The sequence below is a fragment of the Chanodichthys erythropterus genome, chromosome 10, assembly GCF_024489055.1.
Source record: "Chanodichthys erythropterus isolate Z2021 chromosome 10, ASM2448905v1, whole genome shotgun sequence".
NCBI classification, from domain to species: domain Eukaryota; kingdom Metazoa; phylum Chordata; class Actinopteri; order Cypriniformes; family Xenocyprididae; genus Chanodichthys; species Chanodichthys erythropterus.
Window position 1 is genome coordinate 50,212,892 of NC_090230.1, and position 21,762 is coordinate 50,234,653.

Consider the following 21,762-nt stretch of genomic DNA (forward strand, 5'->3'; position numbering starts at 1 on the left):
CAATACATTTTTAGATTTGAATAAAATTATATTTATATATATATATATAAATTGAAGATCATGTTAATCTATTTGGACTGACATTGTAATAATGCAGAACTTTGCATGTAGCATTTACTGTTATAGTACTGTTGTAAGATGTGAGGAAAAGTAAATAATTCCCGTGATTCTGTGATTGATTCTGATGTGGCAGCAATGTTTTCACTGTTTTTACAGAAGATAAACAGTCTTCAGCTCTAAATAGTGTCAAACAGGAAGAATCATATGAGTAGGAAACCAACCCCACCACAGCCATACAGACACACGCCCACTCATCTGACTTCTCCAAGTGACTGATTTAGACTTGCATAGACAGGAAGTAAGACTGACAATGTACCTAAGGTCAGTCCGCAATTCGCAGCAATGCATCTCATAGTCATTCAAACAGTGTAAAAGCAAAGGGGATTCAAGGGAACCTAAAGAAAGCGAGAGGGAGGAGAGAAAAAAAAAAACAGATAAAGCCCAGCTGAAGAACCATGGAGGAGGACATCAGGAGAAAAGGGACGCTTTATTTTCATCAGCAACGTTTCGGCAAGGTGAGACTCTCAGTGTCCTTTTCAGAGCTGTAAAACAAGGTAAATTAAAGACAATATAACTTTCACACTCTTGAATTCAACATGCATCGGAAGACTGAACGCTGCAAAGAACTGCGTCCACTGATGCTGGCATAGAGTTCAATCACACAAAACTGACCCCATTAACCAATATATAAATATATTAAGAGCACAATTGTTTTCAACATTGATAATAATAATAAATGTTTCTTGAGCAGCAAATCATTAACTATATTAGAATGATATCTGAAGGATCACTGAAGACTGGAGTAATGATACTAAAAATTCAGATTTACCATCACATGAATAAATAGTATTTATTAAAATAGAACACAGTTATGGTAAATTGTAATAATATTCACAATATTACTGTTTTACTGTATTTTTGATCAAATATATGCAGCTTTGGTCACCGTAAGATGCTTCTTTCAAAAACATTTTTTACTGACCCCAAACTTTTGAAAGGTAGTAAAAGAGAGAAATATGCATGTGAATTACATTATGCAGGCTAAGTGATTTTACTGCCTGTACAACAACGTTCATCATAACTAACTAAAAGAGAGAGATTATTAAAATATTTTATAAACTGTACTTCATCCTAATATCACTAAAGTCAAACACTTTACATCTTTATAATTTTAAACCTTTACAGAAATGTTTTGCTTGAAAGTGTTTTTGTGCCTTATTTCTTTCAAATAAAAAGGCTTCATATTGGTTTGATATATTTGCTATGTAATGCAACAACATTTATGACCTTAGTGCAGTGTTTTTTAACTGGTGCGTCGCTACCCAAAAGTGGGTCGCAAGACCGTTTTGACTGGGTTGCGGAGTGTGTAGTGAAAGAAACAACAACCACATCAGAAAACGTTTAGAACTGTTCTAAAAGTTTTTTTTTTTCTGATGCGAGACTTTTATTCTGAAAGACGAGCATGTCAGTTATTGACTCTTCTGTCAGACGCAGTTTAAGTAAACTGCACCTGAGAAAAACGCGTTGCATGATTTTGTATCTTATGCCAGGTGAGATGTTGCCAGTCTATATGTTAGTGTCATTATTCTAACATTATTTTCGTAACTTGTTTCTAAATAAAAAGTCTCTCACCTCAGATAAAGAAACTTTACAGTACTGTCATATGTGCTCATAGCTCGCCCTCTTCAATTGCGCGCGCAAACGAATTGGCCAAAATTGGTATTTTTGTATTGCAGTAAAGAAGAAATATTAAATAAAAATTACTGCAGTAAAGAATAAATAATAAAGTTAAAAGAAGTTCTAGGTCTAACTAGTTAAGTAGCCTATCCAAACTTTGCAAATAATATTTTATTTAAAATAATATATTTTTGTATGTGTAATATGTCAAAAAATGTGAATGAATAAATAAATAAATAAAATGAAAATGAAGGCATCTTGTCTTGTCACATTTGGTTATGAATTACATCATTTAAATAATAGCACATTTACAATTCAAAATGGAGTTCTCCGTTTAAGTAGTTTGCATCACTATGTTACTGTGTATCGTAAAACAGTCGTCAAATGTTAAATGTTTACCTACTTAACACACATGCACTCTTTCACCGCAAAAACTAAAAGTGTTGTGCTGAAATTCACACTCTTCTTTTCAGTGAATATTAATCGCGGCAGACCAGCCTAAAATGTAACTTTTTAAACTGTCTGCTATCCTAACAACAAACAGAGCGGTGCGTAATGGAGAGCAGCATTAAGAAATATCAATTATTGTGGGTTACTTGTGCCCTCAATGCCTATGCTGGTTATGGCCCTGCCAAAAGGTCCCAGTAAATTATTGTATTTACCATGGCAAATACAATATTTCTGTAACCTTAACCCAAAATACCACTTTATTTTCATTTTGTGCTATTTCTATGTTTTTGATGATGTGGCTCATGCCAACTTACTTAAATAGTTTGGGAGTGGGACTGCTATTAAATAGCCTTACCCATATATTGTTTATCCATAAGTGATAGTGATATTCTTACAATTTATGTTTATATTAAGTAAAGTGTTTGTGTGTGTGTATGTGTGTGTGTGTGAGTGAACCAGTTTTGATAAATAAATTTGCTTGGTTCAAATTTCAAAAAATTGGGTCATGGCTTAATGACCATGGCCAAACCAGATGAGAACCACTGCTTTAGTGTATATGTAGGCTACATGTATTCAAATAGCACTAACCGAGCAAATAACAGACTATAATGTGTGTGTGTCCTCTCCAGCGATGGAAGAAGGTGTGGTGTGTGGTGGCGGCCGAGGGCAGACGCAGCATCGCACGGTTGGAGGTGTACGAGCACAAACACTCCTCCATCAAACAGGGCTCCAACAAACGCAAACCCGACTACAAACAGGTGATCCGGCTGCGAGAATGCATCCGCATATCAGAGAACGAGATGGCTGACTGCCCCAAAGACTGCGCCGCCTTTCTTCTCGAGACCTCAGACAAACTATACATCTTCGCTGCCATCCATTCAGAGGTGAAGGGCTGGATCAGGAGTCTGTGCGAGCAGGCGTTCCCTGTAGGTTTAATGACATCAAATCACAGCACATAATGATGATGAGCGTTTTTCTAATTGCTCGTAACACATAATGGACACTTTCAGATACAGATGTCACACTTTAAATCCTCTTAATGCTTTTTAGAACATCGAGGCTGAACAAAGATTACAGAGAGAGAGTTGCTACTATTCTGAACCTGTACACAGAGAAATGCAGGAAAACTCAATCTATGACACGGCAGAGAGCGGTAAGCCAGTTCATGTCTCATTAACAACTGACATAGAAGTAATAAATGACTATAAATCACCCTCTTCTTTACAATTCATATAACACCTTTAACCAGTGCTAGGTAGATAACTTACAAATTGTAGTCAGTTACTGATTACAAATTACATGAAAAAAATTGTAGTTAGTAATGTAATCTAGATTACTCATTTTAGGTCATTTTGACTACTTTTTGATTACTTTTTAGATGACTTTTGACCTAACTTGTTTATCATTCATTGATTTGAGAAAGAAAATGTATTCCATTCTTTGTTATTAACAACATGAAGTGCTTTTTATATTACATTATGTCAGGGTTTCCCAGACTGGGGTTGTGGGTTTAATGAAAAGCTATTAAGTAGTTAAATCATAAAAATTAAAATAAATTTGAAAATAAAAACAATCAAAATAAAACATTTAATAAAAAAGATAAAAAACAACATTGTTTACCTGCATGTCATGTGATCATTAATCAACACCAGAGAACCATGAACTTCATTTTATTATTATTTATTATTATTATTGACTTCACTTATTAACTTAAAATCTAAGGGCTTACTTCAAGTAAATATATTAGGTCAAAAAGGTTCAGCTGACAAAAAATTTGGGAAATCCCTGCATTGCATGTAAACATGAAATTTTTTATGTAAATATGTATTTTTAATGTGTTTGTCAAAAGCTGATTAGCAGTGTTGGGGAAAGTTACTTTTCAAAGTAATGCATTACAATATTGCGTTACTCCCTAAAAAGTAACTGATCAAGATATTTTTTATGAAAAGCAATGCATTACATTAATTTTGTGTAACTTTTCTCACCTGCGCTGGGCTTGCTTGTTTGTTTTTTAATAACAACAAAACAAGTTCTACTTTTGGCAAATGTTACAGCCCTTTCACACCAAAAGTGAAATAAATAAACCTCAGGCTGAAGGAAATGCATATTCACACCTGTACAGTTGAGAACACAGCTCAAACAAAACTTTCAGCTGTGCTGTCATTCAGAATTAAAGAAGAATAGGATACAGGAGAAGGAAGTTCAACACTCTTATTTCTAAATCTAATCTAAAGTAATTTTTGCTAATCATTATGGTTAAATCACATCATTAAAGGACAGCTGCAAAGACAGTGGTTAATAAAGTGAGATTAAATACATAAAGTATATTTGTTTAACTTAAAATATTTAATTATAACAGGTTTGCGTTAAAAAAACTGAGTTTGCATTTCACTGTATTTATTCATTTTGAGGATTACTGAATGTTTTCATGCAAGTGAGATGAGTAAATGCATGTTCACATTTAGTCTAGAACTACAATAAGCATCATGTTCACACAGCACAAACAACCTCTCAAAATGGGGAAAGGAGAGCTGCTAGTCAATAAATGTGAAAAAGCAACTTGCGATATTTATTTTAAAAAGTAAGTTAGATATTTTGTTGTAAATTGAAAAAAGTAATGCGTTAATTTACTAGTTACTTGAAAAAAAGTAATCTGATTACGTAACTCAAGTTAATTGTAATGCTATACCCCCAGCACTGCTGATTAGATATGAAATGTTGCAATTTTGAGAAAACACTTAAATAATGACCCTAAGATACTGCATATGAACCATTGGCGCTGATTTATGTTTCTGCGAGTGGGTGCTTATACTACATTCACAAACCGCTGTATTACACACTACATGAATATAATATTCGAAAAAAGCATAAATTATAATTTTTTTTTGCATGTTTTATGTATTGAGAATTATGAAAGTACATCTATTACCCTCCCCCCTCCCCAGTTTTTTTCTTAAAACAAACAATATTAATTGTTTTATTACGCAATAATGATCTTAGTCTATTAGCTGTTTCATAGAGCTAGATACTGCAGCTCACCCTAACACGTAATATTAGTGATGTTGGAGCAACAGAGAGGAGAGAGAGAATCTATTTTAGTTTGTCCTATTGCAAGGACGAACAGCCTCTTTTTCAAACGAAACCTCAGGCCTGAGTCAAATTGCCCATTTGGGCCACAGGTGGCCAACCTTGATTCCATTAAAGGACAGGAAAGAGGGGACACTGTTTTCAGGTGTATGTATAGAGTGCGCTCATTCAGAGGAGACGACAAATGAAATGAAGCAGAGGGATGCAAGCTGTCTTCAAATTCACCCAAGGCTACTTCTTATTGACTTCCTGCTTCTTCCTTTTCATCTTGTTCAAGATGTCTATTGGTCCCTGAGTATCATTGACAACAGGGCACTTCTTTTGTGGTGCTCACTAAGGCAAGCATCACTAGCACTATTACTAAGATTTTGGTTTGTAACTTATCCCAGAAATAAATGTAAAGCAACTAGAGTTGTGATTTTCCCCTGGTGGACAGTAAAACAGCCCAAAAATACCATAGAGTTACTTTGAAAGAGGGTCATCTGGATTGGTGAACAAGTAGCTAGCAAAACACCACCAACAACCTAGCAATTGTCTAAACCACTAACAAGTGCTAGCATTGGACAACCTGTGACTTTTGCACTGGCATTGTGTGTGTCTGTTACAATTAAAAAACATTAGTTTTAAATTATGTTGTTCAAATGGGCATTGAGTATCACTGCCTGACATAATTTCTGACTTATTTTTGGGCCAGAAGAGCAGTTGGTGCAAAATAGCTCTATCTTCCGTTTTATTACTTCAAGTAAAAGATCTCAGACTGTCATGAGGGCTCTGTCTAGGTTTCGTTGTGCAAGTTTCTAGAGCAGCACATGTAGACAGAATGACATAAAGGAGAGGAGAGAGAGCGAGGAAATGGGGAAGAGAGGTGGATGAAACTTGTTTGAGTGTACTTCATGAACTTCAAGATGTTTCTATTTTCATCTAAGGGGGGAGGGGTGGAGTGATGCATCACTTCTTCATTTTCCTGTACGCCATGCCATTGTACAAAACAGTTCTTTAAGTATTGACTTCTCCCTTGACAAATAAGAAGAGGGGGAAAAAAAGTATATAAAAAAATAAATAAATAAATAAATATATATATATATATATATATATATATATATATATATATATTTATTTATTTATTTATTTATTAAAAAAATAAATAAATAAATAAATATATATATATATACACAGTACAGTCCAAAAGTTTGGAACCACTAAGATTTTTAATGTTTTTAAAAGAAGTTTCGTCTGCTCACCAAGGCTACATTTATTTAATTAAAAATACAGTAAATAATAGTAATATTGTGAAATATTATTACAATTTAAAATAACTTTGAATATATTTCACATAGTAATTTATTCCTGTGATGCAAAGCTGAATTTTCAGCGTCATTACTCCAGTCTTCAGTGTCACATGATCCTTCAGAAATCATTTTTATATGCTGATTTGCTGTTCAAGAAACATTTAATGTGTACAATTGTACAAAATATTTGTGTACAATATTTTTTTTCAGGATTATTTGATGACTTTTGATTGATTAAATGCATCCTTGCTGAATAAAAGTATTCATTTCTTTCATTTCTTTTCAAAAAAATAAAAATTCTTATTGACCCCAAACTTTTGAACGGTAGTGTATAATGCTACAGAAGCTTTGTATTTCAGATAAATGCTGTTCTTTTGAACTTTCTATTCATTAAGGAATCCTGAAAAAAAAGTACACAACTGTTTTCAACATTGAAAATAATCATAAATGTTTATTGAGCAGCAAATCAGCATATTAGAATGATTTCTGAAGGATCATGTGACACTGAAGACTGGAGTAATGATGCTGAAAATTCAGCTTTGCCATCACAGGAATAAATGACTTTGTCAAATATATTTAAATAGTACACATTTATTTTTAAATTGTAATAATATTTCACAATATTACTGTTTTTTTTACTGTATTTTTAATTAAATAAATGTAGCCTTGGTGAGCAGCCAAAACTTCTTTTAAAAACATTAAAAATCTTAGCGGTTCCAAACTTTTGGACTGTACTGTGTGTGTATATATATATATATCCTCAGTTGCATACTACACATTTATCATATTCTATATTTATTCATAACATTTACATACTTTACTGTGTTTGCCAGAAATAATAAGAGTATTATACTAGTATGCTATTTTGAACATATAGTCTCAATTTCCAGTGTCCTTGGTTGAGGACTGAGCAAATAGCTTTTAATTATGAGCAAATTGCTAGACTTGGCAGAACATGAAGTGATTATGTTCATCATCCTTCTCTTAACTGTCTCTTAATGTCTCTTATATTTCATTTTCCCCGATGTACATTTTACAAAATGGCTATTATTCATATAAACTGTACAAATTAAGACATCTTTGTATGGAAAAGATCTCAATCTAGTTTACCTGAAATGCTTCAAAGTGATGGTAAGTTTAAAGATGCTAGAGGTCAAATTCGCTGCAGTTTAAGAGTAATTGGATTGCAACCACCCCTTGATTGGATGAGCAGAACTGTTTCAAGTCAGTAGATTGTGGGTGGTGCATAATGTTTTGTATAGAAGTTCAACATCACAGAAAAAAAAAACAAAAACCTGGGAGCAGGTGGAAACTAAACATGTTCAATTGCCTCCATGAGGGAGTGACATTCAAAAAATCAAAGAAGCAAACAGACAGGCATCCATCTTCGTGTTTACATTAAAAGACATCAGTGTTTTATTATTATTTGTTTGACCAGTCTTTGAATGTTTCCAAGTGTTTATGTCACTGGTTTTGAAGGTTGCATGAGCAAAGCAACATATTATTAATTTATATATATGAAATATACTATAAAAAGATCTATCTATCTATCTATCTATCTATCTATCTATCTATCTATCTATCTATCTATCTATCTATCTATCTATCTATCTATCTATCTATCTATCTATCTATCTATCTATCTATCTATCTGTCTATCTGTCTATCTATCTGTCTGTCTGTCTGTCTGTCTGTGTCCGTCTGTCTATCTATCTATCTATCTATCTATCTATCTATCTATCTATCTATCTATCTATCTATCTATCTATCTATCTATCTATCTATCTATCTATCTATCTATCTATCTATCTATCTATCTATCTATCTATCTATCTATCTATCTATCTATCTATCTATCTATCTACACTGTTCAAATTCTAATAAATTCATATTTTAATATTTTTATTCTGCAAGGATGCATTAAATTACACCCTTGCAGAATAAAAGTGATAGTAAAAATCATTTATGTTGCTATATATATATATATATGAGGAGGCACATTTTTTTATGAATCAATGTAAATTAATGTGAATTACTCTTAAAGTTGACATCTTCTTTGTTAAATGAACATTACTTTACAGTACATCAAAAAAAAAAAAAAAAAAGGAAACCAAATACAATTCTATTTCGTAATTTTACATTAACAGTGTAATGTTCTATTTATCAAAACCAAGTCAATCTCATCAAGTTAATGTTTTAAGCATTTCTACATTCATTCCAAAATAATAACTAAAGGCAATAATAATTTAAACAATATATTTTATTTGTGTATTGCGGTTTTTCTTTTTAATTGTCAACCTAGGATATTTTGGATCATCAGTCATGCTCCGTAAACATAGTCTGTCACAGACACGAATTGTATTTTTAATTTTATCAATCGATTGCACTAAAAAAAACCCAGTCATCATGATTTCAGTCCATTTCAAGTTTGATTTTGACGTGACATAAAGCGGTGATATCTAACTGTGATCTGTTTACTTACTTTTCAATTAGTCTTCCGATTGACGCCATAATTTTTTCAGTCAAACTGACGCGCGGAACGCGCACGTCAACAAGAGGCGGGATTTATAGCACAAACCAATCATATCCAATCATGGACTTTCCCCCATTCATTCTCAATTACCCCCCACAAAACCCACCGCACAACGGGGGTCTGATGATTTTATATGGTTTCCTCTGAGAGGAAAGGGAGGCATGCCTCCATAGACTGTAAAGCATGACTCCTCTGTGAACTTTACCTGCGGGTGTCGCTGTTTGGCAGTGTTCCTTAAGAAATACCAATGCTATCTCACGACCAATTCGTACTTATTCTACGAGGTGGCTATTTCGTATAAATTCATACGACCTCACTCGTGTGAATTCGTACGATTTGTCTGAACCCCAGTGACGGTTAGGTTTAGGGGCGGGGTTTGGGGTAGGTCATTCGTATGAATTCATACGAATTTGTCAACTCGTAAAATACATACGATTTAGCAAAAAACGTATGAATTAGTACGAGTGAGGTCGTATGAATTCATATGATTTAGCCACCTCGTAAAATACGTACGAATTGCCGTGAGATCGGGTTGGAAATACGCGTGACTTGCGCTCTTTTTACAGTTTTTCTCAGTCGCTTTGGTACATTTCTCAGATCAGAATTGAAATTCTCAAAACTACCTGTTCAATTCTCACATCATTGTGTCACTTGTGCACATCAAAAAAGCAGTTTCTCATTTCTTTGAACAAGTTGCAAATGCTTTGGTACATCCATGCAAATGATTATGTACAATTCTCTGTTGTTTCCTACATTATCAGTTGCTTATGTCATGTTGATCAAAATGTATTATATTGGGTCTCTGTTGAATAGTCTCACCCCCCACAACATTTAGGCACAAGCTCATAGCATAAGTCTTTACATGCAAAATGGTTGAACAAGTTATCATAATATGTCAAGCATATTTCTATACTTTCTATATTTCCATTAGACTTTTTTCTAAATCTGTCCTGAATTGGTAAATTGCTCCCATCTTGACGACATGACATAACTCAATAACGACATGACTCAATGACTCAATGACATGTTCTGTCAATAAAATACAGTACAAACAGTAAGAGAGTAAATTTGAATCTTTTCCATTCTCTTGCAATTACACTCACACATACACTAAGATGTAACTTATAATTGACAATAATTATCATCAAAACTTTAGCCATAGTTTCCATCAGAACGTCCCTCTAGAGTAAACGGTTATATTGAGAACATGACTAAACAATTTGACTGTCTTATCCGTACACAATGACACAAGGACTTCTCATTCTGATGGCACTGACATGTTCATTGACACAGATATTTACTTTTGAGAGATGAACTAAGGATTTTGAGTAAGAGAGTGGCTTTTGCAGGTTATCCATGGTGTTTTGCTATTTGTACAAATTGTTTTGAGAAATGCACTTACTGTTTTGCAAATTGTGAGTTTGATTCGAGAAATGTACCAAAGCGACTGAGAAAAACTGTAATGTCATAATTTGTAATATTTGTTTTGCTTTATATGTAATATGGATTATTTTCTCATCCTACTTTTTGAGGAGGCACTGCCTCCCTTGCCTACTCGGAGGAAACGCCCCTGATATATATATATATATATATATATATATATATATATATATATATATATATATATATATATATATATATATATATATATATATATAATAAATGATTCAGACACTAGATATAATTTTTGATATATTTTACTTGTGGGTGCAGGACACTATAGATCATTTATGTAAGTGAGGATAGCAAAATAAAGTAAAATTCTTCATACAGTGGACTACCAGTAAAATTGATAAAAATTTGGGACCAAAAATTATTCAGACACTTTGACCTGACCATGTTTTCCTTAAGTGTTATCTGACATAATTAAGATAGATAGAAGATAGATTTCTAAAGACAAACAGTGTGTCTTGGTTCAGCAAACCTAGTATTGTAGTTCCTTTTGTATACAGTATGTTTAGCTGATAAATGCAACACCCATGGGCCAAGATAGGAAGGAAGTGGTATGTTTTTCACTGATCTATTGTTTTTTTGAATCAAGATAATATAAGCAGTTCGCAGATCTCATTTATCGTGTCTTTCCTTCCCGAGAAGCCCCCGATTCATCTACTGAATCCACTGCTGCAGTCACATTGAGGTGAACTTCACACTGACATTGTGGTGGTCTCTAATAATACCGTCTGTGCTGCTGTGGTTTGACTGTGCCTTTGATACCACTGTGGGTTTAAAGCGTAGAACACGAAGAGACTACCAACCAATTAGTGGCAAAAATGTTTTTGATCATGCATTGTTTGTGATGTTTGAAATTAGCAAACACATGACACTTAAGGCATGTAAAAATAAATATATAAATATGCACAATTATGCTACCATAACAATATTTATGGCTAATTAATGTATTGTCTCTTCTGATCTCCGTAATATGCTGATGAACTGGGGTCATTAAGACTCTTTTTAATCAGTGACCCAACAATCAGAGGCTGATTAACACTTGGCAGATTTCATCAGACACTCTTGAAATCAAGATGGGCACCGGGAGTCAATTTACCATAAATGAACACATAAAAGTATTTGTCAAGCCCTGCTTTGCACCAAAGCACAAATCAAATCAGGAAAACATGATAAAAACTAAATGTTTGCATTTACAAAAAAAAAAAAAAAAAAAAAATTGACAACTTGGACACCTAAACAAAACTCTTTGACAACAGCTCTATTAAAATCAAGGGCGTTCAAGTGAATGATGGTGGCATACAATAAAGAGACAATAGCTCTATTTCAGAATCTAGTGTGCTGCGTTGCTGCCTACATAGGCACTTAAATGTAATGGAACCTCAAAAGTGACAGATTCTAAATGCCACATTATACAAATTGTGCTTATCACTCAAATTAGTTCATAATTGATTTTAATTGGTTAGCAAGTTGCAAATGTTGAGCAAAATAGTTAGTTTTAATTAGACTTAACTATTTTATTAAATTAAGTATATTGATAATCAACATTTATCTCAGTTTGTCCTCCATTTTGGATTGATTTTGTCAGTAAAAAAAGGCATTATGGGATTACCTTCTCTACAAAGGAGATATGCAATGCTGAATTTTGGTACGTATCTGCTTATGCCACACTGACTGTCATGTTTAGGGGGTGAATTTTCAAACTTTAAAAAAAAAAATACTTACATTACATACAATACATAAAAAGTACATTTCCATATAAATTCATACAAAAATCGCTGTTCCCTTTCAGTCGGTCACGTTCGACGTACATCAGAAGTGAACCGACGAATTGCCGATATCCCAATTCATCAGTTCACTTCTGACGTACGTCTCCATTCCCTCCTTCAGGGAACGAGGGTTACATACGTAACCAAGACGTTTTCTCATGAGAACAGGTTTAAGACGCTGCCCAGCTAATAGGGAATGTTCTCAGAACTTTGGCTAACGTTATGCCAAGGCTCTCTCAATGTTATAAACAAACATACTTCCAGTAACATTAATAGAATTTTTGTTCAAAGTTATCTGGTCTTTAATAATGTCCTCAAAACGTTAGCACAAAACGTTATTTATACATTGTTCTGGAACCTTTTTTGTTTCAGTTCGTCTAACATTTTATTAAATAAGTTACTACTTGTTTCAGAATGATCAGAGGACATTCAAAAGTAACGTTCCCATAATGTTTGCAAAATTATTAAATTGCAATGTTCCCTTAACATTCGTATAACCAAGAAAAAAAAGAAAAAGTTTTGAACATTCAGAGAATATTCAGAAAATGTTTTAATAACTTAATGGGTACATGTTCTTAGAACATATTTTTGTTAGCTGGATGTAAAGCGAATTGCTATTCTATTGTTTTTTTGCAAATGCAGCTTAGCTAGTTTTACTGTAAATAAAAAAAAACAAAAAAAAAAACAAAACAAATAATTTCATACATTTCAACAAATTTACCGTATATTTCAACTACAGATGCATCCACTGATGCCCCCAACTTGGAAACTCAACCTTGTGGTGGTGTTCATGTGTGTTCAACTCATAAATACAATCTTTCCAACATTACTTGAACGCACCACATGCATGTGTATGCATTTTTGATGTTATTGAGGTTTGGCAATAAGTTCCTGCCTATTTTTTTCTTCTAAATTTATGATGTTTAGTTTTAAGTAACTCAAATCATACATACGATTCAATAACATTACAACAGGAGTAAAACCAAAATATATGCATACACCTGTATGATTGTTAATCCAGCTGAAGTACATTGTTTGCACAGATAAGAGTACTTATGCACAATTATTAGTGAATAACATCTGCTGTTGTATCTAAACTTTTACTACCGTGTTAAGCTGGGTGCACACTGTGCGATTTTTAATAGTCCTTTACGACTGTTTGTTGTCAGACTGTACGAACATGATCCTCATGTCACACTGTGATCTCAGCTGTCCTATATGTCAGACTGTACAACAGTCAAGACGCGTTAAAAACGGACGCGCGCTTGAAAACTTGTCTGGAGTTTTACATCATCAACCCACACACATTCGGTGACAGTGAGCTGCATTACACACGGGACTGAAATGGTGGCTAACAAAGAATTCAATGAAGACAATTTGACGTTTGTTGTAGGAGACGTCACACTGCAGGACTGTGTGCCAAATCTTCTGACACTGCCAGAATTTCGTAGGAGGTAAAATTTGATCGCACCAGTCATTAATTGGCTGTCGGTGAACATCAAACTAGCGATCAAAGACTACAGATTTTTGCCTAGGATTATAGGAATCTTTTAGGATTCCCAAAATTTGTCTCAGATGACCAAATCGTGGCCAAAATCACAGTGTGCACCCGCCTTTAGTGTTACTAATCAATCTAATGAAGAAGACATGCAAAGGACAAAATAAAATGATTCTATTTCATTGTCCAGTTAAATCTGAAGCTTAAAATCTGACACTACAGCATGTGTCCGGTGAGTCATCCAACAGAGTCGTGCTTGATGAGTGTGTCACCTGTATCTCCAGATAGCATGAGAACTGTGCACGGCTGCATGTAACAGTCTCCCTCAGCAGCGCTGCAAATGAGAGCGAGCAGGAAAAACAAGTAAATTTGACATTCACGGTCATGGGTGAGGCCTCACAGGGCAACAAGCCAACAGTCTGAGAGCTTGTTTCATCCTGGAAGATGTAGAGCGAGGAGGAAGAGGCTCAGAAAATGACAGCTGTGAACATCAACTGAAGGAACAAAGGCTGAACTTAGACGGGGCTGACTTCTTCCTGCTCCTGTGGACATCCAATTTTGAATTTCAAAGCTATCTCCAGAGGAAAAGCAATAGGTTGTGTTCCCTGCTGACTTCGGGTGCAAGTCTACGTTTCACTGACTTGTAATTCAGCTATATTGTCCCTGCACCCATACGAGTTGAAACTGTGGAAATGAATGCAAATATTTAATTGAACATCTAAAGTAATTTACTTGCCCTTTATGATGTTCCAAATTCTTATGACTTTCTTTCTTCTGTTGAACACAAAAGGAGAATTTTATCAGAATGTTCACAAAGCTCTTTTTTCATGCAATAAATTAGTTGGTGATTTATACTGTAAGATAAAAAAATAACATAAATCATCACTGAATTATCATAAAATCAACACAAAAGTATCATAAAAGTAGTACAAGTAGGACATATGTCGTGCATTTGTCACAATTAACGACATGACGCAAAAATCAAAGGCTTTTTGGCTGTTTGGCATAAATGACGTCAAACTGCATCTAAACGTATATATATATATATATATATATATTAAATGAAAACAAGTTTAGGTGAGAATTGAGAGCTTTGGAAGGGTGAACAACGACTAATATTTTGGACTGTTCCACATTTTATGGTATTTTTAGGGGCTGTTCACACTGCACAAGACAAGATATTTACGTTTTTTTTTTCCTGATTTCATTTTGTGCTAACATTTACAAGTTTCTTTTGTCTTGCAGTTCGAGATTTTCTGGTTATAGCAGTGGGCACAGAGGCTGCCATTCGGTGCAATCTGTATGGGGACTATATCCTTACTCCCCTGCCAGACTGCTTAATCCTGAAGGACATTAAAACTAAGAAAGAGCTTTTCAAATGGCCATACTGTTACGTAAGGAAGTTTGGACAAGACACGGTAAGCTGGGGTTACTTTAAATTTGTGGTCAATGACATAGTGCTGTGCTATCTATTAATTTATGGAAAAAAACAACTATATTACTATTATAAAACAACTATTTAAATATTAAGGGGTGTAACGTACACAAAAAAATATGATTCGGAACATATACCTTGGTTTTGAAGTCACGGCTTGGTATGTTTTCGGTACAGCAGGGGGAAAAACAAACAAACAGGATAATCCTGTATGTGAAAATGTAAATACTTGAATGAATTGTAACATTTACAAGTATACAACTGTAAGATGTAAGTTGCGTGCTGAGGAAAATGCGTCTTAAATACATTAAACAACTGGCAAGTCATGTAGGTTTATGATTTAGTTTAAAGCACTTGATATAAAGCACGTCTCATGTTTAAAACAACTTGGATCACACACTTATCTAGTAGCAGCTCACTGAGCAAACTCCATTTTGGTACTCATATATATATATATATATATATATATATATATATATATATATATATATATATATATATATATATATATATATATATATATATATATATATATGGTCCCAAAATATACATTCAATTGAACAAATTAAATTGCTACTTAAGCTACTTAAATACTCTAATTGAAATAAGGCTTAATCCTGTCTGTGAAACCGGCCCCAAAAGTGACAGTTCTCAAATATGGTTGTAGTAATGAGCACAATGAAAGGAGTAAAAAAACAAAAATAGTCTTTATTAAATCTGCAAAGAAAAACTCAGTAGACCGTAGGAGTAAACGTAAACACAACCACTTTTAACATAGACGATACCTGACAAAGACACTAAGGAAACATAGGGCTTAAATACATGAGAAGAGTAATCAACATGAACAGAAACAGGTGTTTGGAACTAATTAACAAATAAGGAAACTAACTAGGGAACACAGGCAAAACAGAACAGGGAAAACAGAACCAAAACATAATGAAACTAACAACAGTAAAGATATGCATACAGTATTACACAAGTTTTCCATTACAAATAAGTGCTGTCCTTTTGAACTTTCTATTCATTGAAGAATCCTTAAAAAAGTATTACAGTTTTCACAGAAATATCAGCACAACTGTTTTTAACATCAATAATAATAGAAATATTTATTGAGCAGCAAATCCACATATTAGAATGATTTCTGAAGGATCATGTGACACTAAAGTGATGGCTACTGAAAATTCAACGTTGTCATCACAGGAATAAATTAGTAGAAAGTAGAAAACAGTTATTTTAAATTATAATAATATTTCACAATATTACTGTTTTATATGTATATATGTAATATTTTAACAAAACTGTTTCACAAGTGGTGCAGTCAACATGCAGAAAAAAACCTTAAAACAGGAAATGGCACCATGTCATATCACCAGTGTAATGATATACAAATAAATTTTTGATATTTAAAATATCTACACACTTTTGTGCACACGTATTCAAGGTAAAAGGAAAAAGTTTTTACTTGGTTATACCACATGATATTTTTAATTAAATTACAGTTTCTTGAAAATATGTTTTTTTAAAACTATGAAACCAACATGAATGCAAATATTCCATTGTAATGTTACCTTTCCTTTAACTTGTCATTGATCCTTTGATTTAAATGCCATTTTTCTTCACTTTTTAATTTCAAAAGAGCGTTAGTGTTGTCATTGTGCAGGTGTGAGATTTTTTTTTATAACAGTTTCCTCATTTAAACATATTGAATTTAATTTGCATGCCTTTTCTCATGGGAAATAAACAGCCTTTCTTTATTAACGCCTGAGTGATTATGGATAAGCATCTCTGGTCTGAAAGCAGATGTCATAACTTTCCCTTCTCTTTTCTTTCCCTCAGCTGTCTTTTTCCTTTGAGGCTGGTCGTAGATGTGAGTCCGGCGAGGGGAATTTCGAGTTTGCAACCCATCAGGGTGAAAGACTGTTCAATGTTGTCAGTGCAGCCATCCAGAATCTACCCAGACCCTCCACAGCAAAGTCGAACAGCCTTGACCATGCAGAACAAAGTAGAGTTCAAGAAACCGTGGCCACGGATGAAACGTACGACGACGCCATATTGAGTCAAGCGTCTGACTTTTTACCTGAGGCCAAGATGCAGAGAGCACTTCAGAAACCATCAAAAATGCTCAACCCTGCTTGGAGGAGCTTTTCTTTGAATGCAATAGAGCCACAAAGCGAAAGTCAAGTGATGAGCATTGATGCCGACTTTGAGAATAAGGAAGCAGTCTACGCTACAGTGTCAAAAGCTCAGCCAAAAGCCACTTCCCCTACAGATCCTAAAATGCACTGGCAAAACCTGAAAAAAGCTCTCCAGCAGTCTGCATTTCTCCGAGACTCTTTCGAGACCAACGCTGACATTTCTCAGTTGTCTGATTTCGCAATTTCCCGGGAAGAGGATGCACTTGAAGAGACGATGACCGCAGAAGATTTGACTGACTTGTTGGGTGATTCCATCCAGCAATTAGCAATTAATGATGCATTACAGAACATCAGTGCAGAACCAATTTATGCAGATCCACAGGAAGTCCAAGCCAGAGCTGAGTGGCTTGTCAGTCCTGAGTATGGTGAACCAGATGAGGTCATCGAGGCTAATCAAAGAGCTCATGATGGGGCAGACCACCTAGCTGAGCATGACTTCTTCTACAGCCCACACGCCATGGCTGCCCCCTCCAACCCCATGCAAAGTCCAGATGAAATGTATTCAACTTATGACAATTTGAGTTTGAAGGGGAGGCAAATGTAACATGGCATTTCTCAGTAAAAACCAAGGGAGGTAATTAATAGGAATTGTGGCTGTTGAATATATACTAGATGGACAAAGGTTTTGGAACATATATCTTAATTATTGAATTCAGGTGTTTCAATCAGACCCATTGCCACAGGTGTAAAAAATCAAGCACCTAGCCATGTAGTCTGCATTTACAAACATTTGTGGAAAAAAAATGGATCGTTCTGAATTAGAGCTCACATGGTAATGTGATAGGAGTCAGTTCATGGAATTTTATCTCTGCTAAATATTCCACGGTCAATATTATTGAAACAAAGCGAAGACCACATAAATTCACAGAACGGGTTCACCGTGAGCTGAGGTGCATAAAAGTCACCAACGTTTCGCTGATTCCATAGCTGAAGAGTTCCAAACTGCCACTGGCATTAACTCTTTCCCCGGCATTGATGGAATTTTCTCTCATTTATGAGACAACGTTGCCTCGCCATTGACGGAATTTTCCGGCAATCCATGTTTTCACTGTTATATGGTAGGGGGCACTGTTACGCATCTTCTGAAAGAGTACAGAATCTCCGCATCATTGCTTATGCACGTTGTATTCTTTGACAAAAACAAGATTTTTCTCAGCTTTTTGTTCTGTTAATTGTTTTTGTTTAAAAGCAGAGGCTCTGGTCATTCTTTTGATATATAACGTTAAGATATTCATACAACAAAATATTCTGAGGGCCTTGACTCACATGCCATGTTTTGTGAAAATGATCAAAAATGCAGGTGGTGACTGGCAACTTAAAATGCTGGAGGGGAAAGAGTTAATATCAGCACAATAACTGTGAGCTTTATGGAATGGGTTTCCACGGCTGAGCAGCTGCATGCAAGCTTCACATCACCTAGTACAATGGCAAGTGTCAGATGGCGTGGTGTAAAGCACGCTGCCACTGGACTCTGGCAGTGTCCCAACTGTGGTGGAGGAGGGATACTGGTATGGGGCTGTTTTTCAGAGTTTGGGCTAGGTCCCTTATTTCTAGTGAAGAGAAATCTTAATGCGTCTGCATGCCAGACGTTTTGGACAATGCTATGCTTCTAACTTTGTGGGAACAGTTTGGGGAAGGCTCTTTTGTATTCCAGCATGACTGTGCACAAAGCAAGGTCCATAAAGAAACGGCTGGATGAGTTTGGTGTGGAAGAACTGGGCCGCACAGAGCCCTGACCTTAACCCCATAGAACACCTTTGGGATGAGCTGGAACAGAGATTGCAAGCCAGGCCTTCTCGACCCACATCAGTGCCTGACCTCACAAATGCTCTAAAAAATTCCCACAGAAACACTCCAAAAACTTGTGGAAAGCCTTCACAGAAGAGTGAAAGCTGTTATAGCTGCAAAGGTGGATCAATTCCAAATGTATTTAGAATGCAATGTAATTACATTGTCAGTCCATGTTGGTATAATGGTCAGGTGTCCCAATACTTTTGTCCATGTAGTGTATATTAGAGGTGTAATGGTACACATATTCATACAGAAAATTTTCTCTGTGGGTCTTTTGTTTCGGTATGCTTGTGTACCGAACGAATACTGCATTGTTTTAACTGCATGTGCAGAACTTCTAACTGAATGTAGTTTGCCAAGGATGGGATAATATTATTTATATCAATATACTTTGATGTGATTGATTTATCCGTGCGCATTATTATTATTTTTTTTTTTCAAAATTCACGTGCACTCGTAATCTTTAATCAAAAATGTTAACCTCCCCTCCCCCTCGAACTTTCTTTATGACGCATGTCTTGACAGAGGGGACTAATATCCTCCACAACTGACTGCAAACTGGCATTCAGATCTGCCTCCATTTAGTTAGCAACGCCCAACTTCCTACGATTCAATCAGTCAATTCCCGAGGACAAAATCAAGTCCCGCCTTATGTTTTTTTCTCATTCCAGAAGCTGTTTCACTTGAATATCACATAGGGACATATGCATTTATATGTAGGCTATATATACACAATATAATTTCTTCATTACCATTTCTAACTATTAACTAATTTCTAACTTTCAAACTAGTGATTTTTAGGCATTGTACAATGTAGCAAAGTTAGTTTACATTCTTAATGAAAATTATAAACTTTTACTGAGAAAATATATCTTTTTTTACACTGTGTCTTTGGCTAAGAGTCTGGATGGGGGTCCTTATTGGGTCTGTAGTTGAAAACTCTTGGTTTAGTGAATTTGCCATGCTCTTTACTTGGTGAAAAACAACAAAACCTCTCTTGCCACTTCATGTATCATGTTTTTCCACTTAATACCCTTTTCCAGGAAATCTGTGATTGCTAGCTGGTGAAATGTTCATGAAATCTGCTTGACTGTAATGGAACAGTAATAATTACAGTTGGTGGCACATGCATTGGCTGCGGTCTGGACTGGAGGAGTTCTGTCTCTTGCAGACTGATTTAATTAACTGTGCGAAGGGACCTGCGGCTTGAAACTGATTGGGATCCCGACCTGCCTGAGTATGAAGATGTCACAGCGCCTCATTCATCTCATGCTGTCTGTCACCGTCTCCGCTGAGATGGACGCCTGCTGTAACCGATCGACGTGTAGTGTGTAGTTTTGGGAGCCTTACTTTAATTAATTTCATTCTCTACTGAAAAAGTGTGTGTTCATTTAATCATTGGGTGGTTAATAAAAGCATTTGTAAAAAGTAAAACTAGTAAACTTCCATTATGCTTAATAACATACTGTAATTAAAATTAGAGCTCATGTCATTACATACCACTTGTTTGCCATTTATGTTAATCTATCTATCTATCTATCTATCTATCTATCTATCTATCTATCTATCTATCTATCTATCTATCTATCTATCTATCTATCTATCTATCTATCTATCTATCTATCTATCTATCTATCTATCTATCTATCTATCTATCTATCTATCTATCTATCTATCCAGATAGATGGTCATGAACGTGACAAAAAGATTTAGCATTAGTCTGTCAAGACAGAGTCTTTAGCAGCACTGAGCAAAACAATACTCGCATATGTAATATACACTAATATGCAACACTCATATAGATTGGCTTAACATTTCTGCTTTTTAATGAACATTTTTTTACCCTCCTTTTTATGTCTACTTTGATGGACTGGCACTAGGGGGCAGTCTCTCTCTCCCAACACAGAATGAGTGCTTGTGATTTTTGTGAGAGTCCTGCTGAATACCGAATACTATTTTGCAGATGTAAAATATGAAATGATCAATTTGATAGAGTCTCCAGAGAAGCCAATGAGATCTGTTGCTCTGATGTGATTTTGCATTCGGAGACGTTGCAATGAAAACTAGTCTTCTTGAAGTCTGATATTCTATTTTCCCTTGACAAGGTTGGGTCAGGTGAAAATACAGTTGCATAACTGCGAAAAGATACTGTGTGGTAAGTCTGCACTTGTGAAATCCCCATAACTGAAAAGCCAAAATGCTTTTGTTTTGTGTACTTAGACCAAAACTATAATTTCAGTGCCTTAATAAGACAAATGGCAACACCACAAAATGAGAGCAGACTGGAAGAACAGCCCAAAGGAAAATGCAACGAATTATCTTCAAGGAGTGCTTTCACGGGCCAGAGGATGTTCAGTGACACCGTTTGCTTCAGCGGTTGACCTCCAAGCTTGAACCACCAGGCCATCAAATGTCTCCTGAAGAAACACTGCAAACCCTCATCAGACTTGCTGTAAACATGATACCAAAGTAAGATAACACATTTCACTTTGTCATCCTGCACGAAAAAATATTACATGTGTTTATATT

The 21,762-nt window shown here is 35.0% G+C and overlaps 1 protein-coding gene across 1 annotated transcript; it reads left to right on the forward strand.

Moving 5' to 3' along the window:
- Positions 1-371: 371 nt before the first annotated feature.
- dok2l (docking protein 2-like) lies at positions 372-20,657 on the forward strand. The gene is made up of 5 exons (XM_067399398.1): positions 372-575; positions 2,817-3,113; positions 3,238-3,340; positions 15,058-15,230; positions 17,084-20,657. The coding sequence occupies exons 1-5, from the start codon at positions 516-518 to the stop codon at positions 17,984-17,986; spliced, it is 1,536 nt and encodes a 511-aa protein (XP_067255499.1). The 5' UTR covers positions 372-515; the 3' UTR covers positions 17,987-20,657.
- The last annotated feature ends 1,105 nt before the right edge of the window (positions 20,658-21,762 follow it).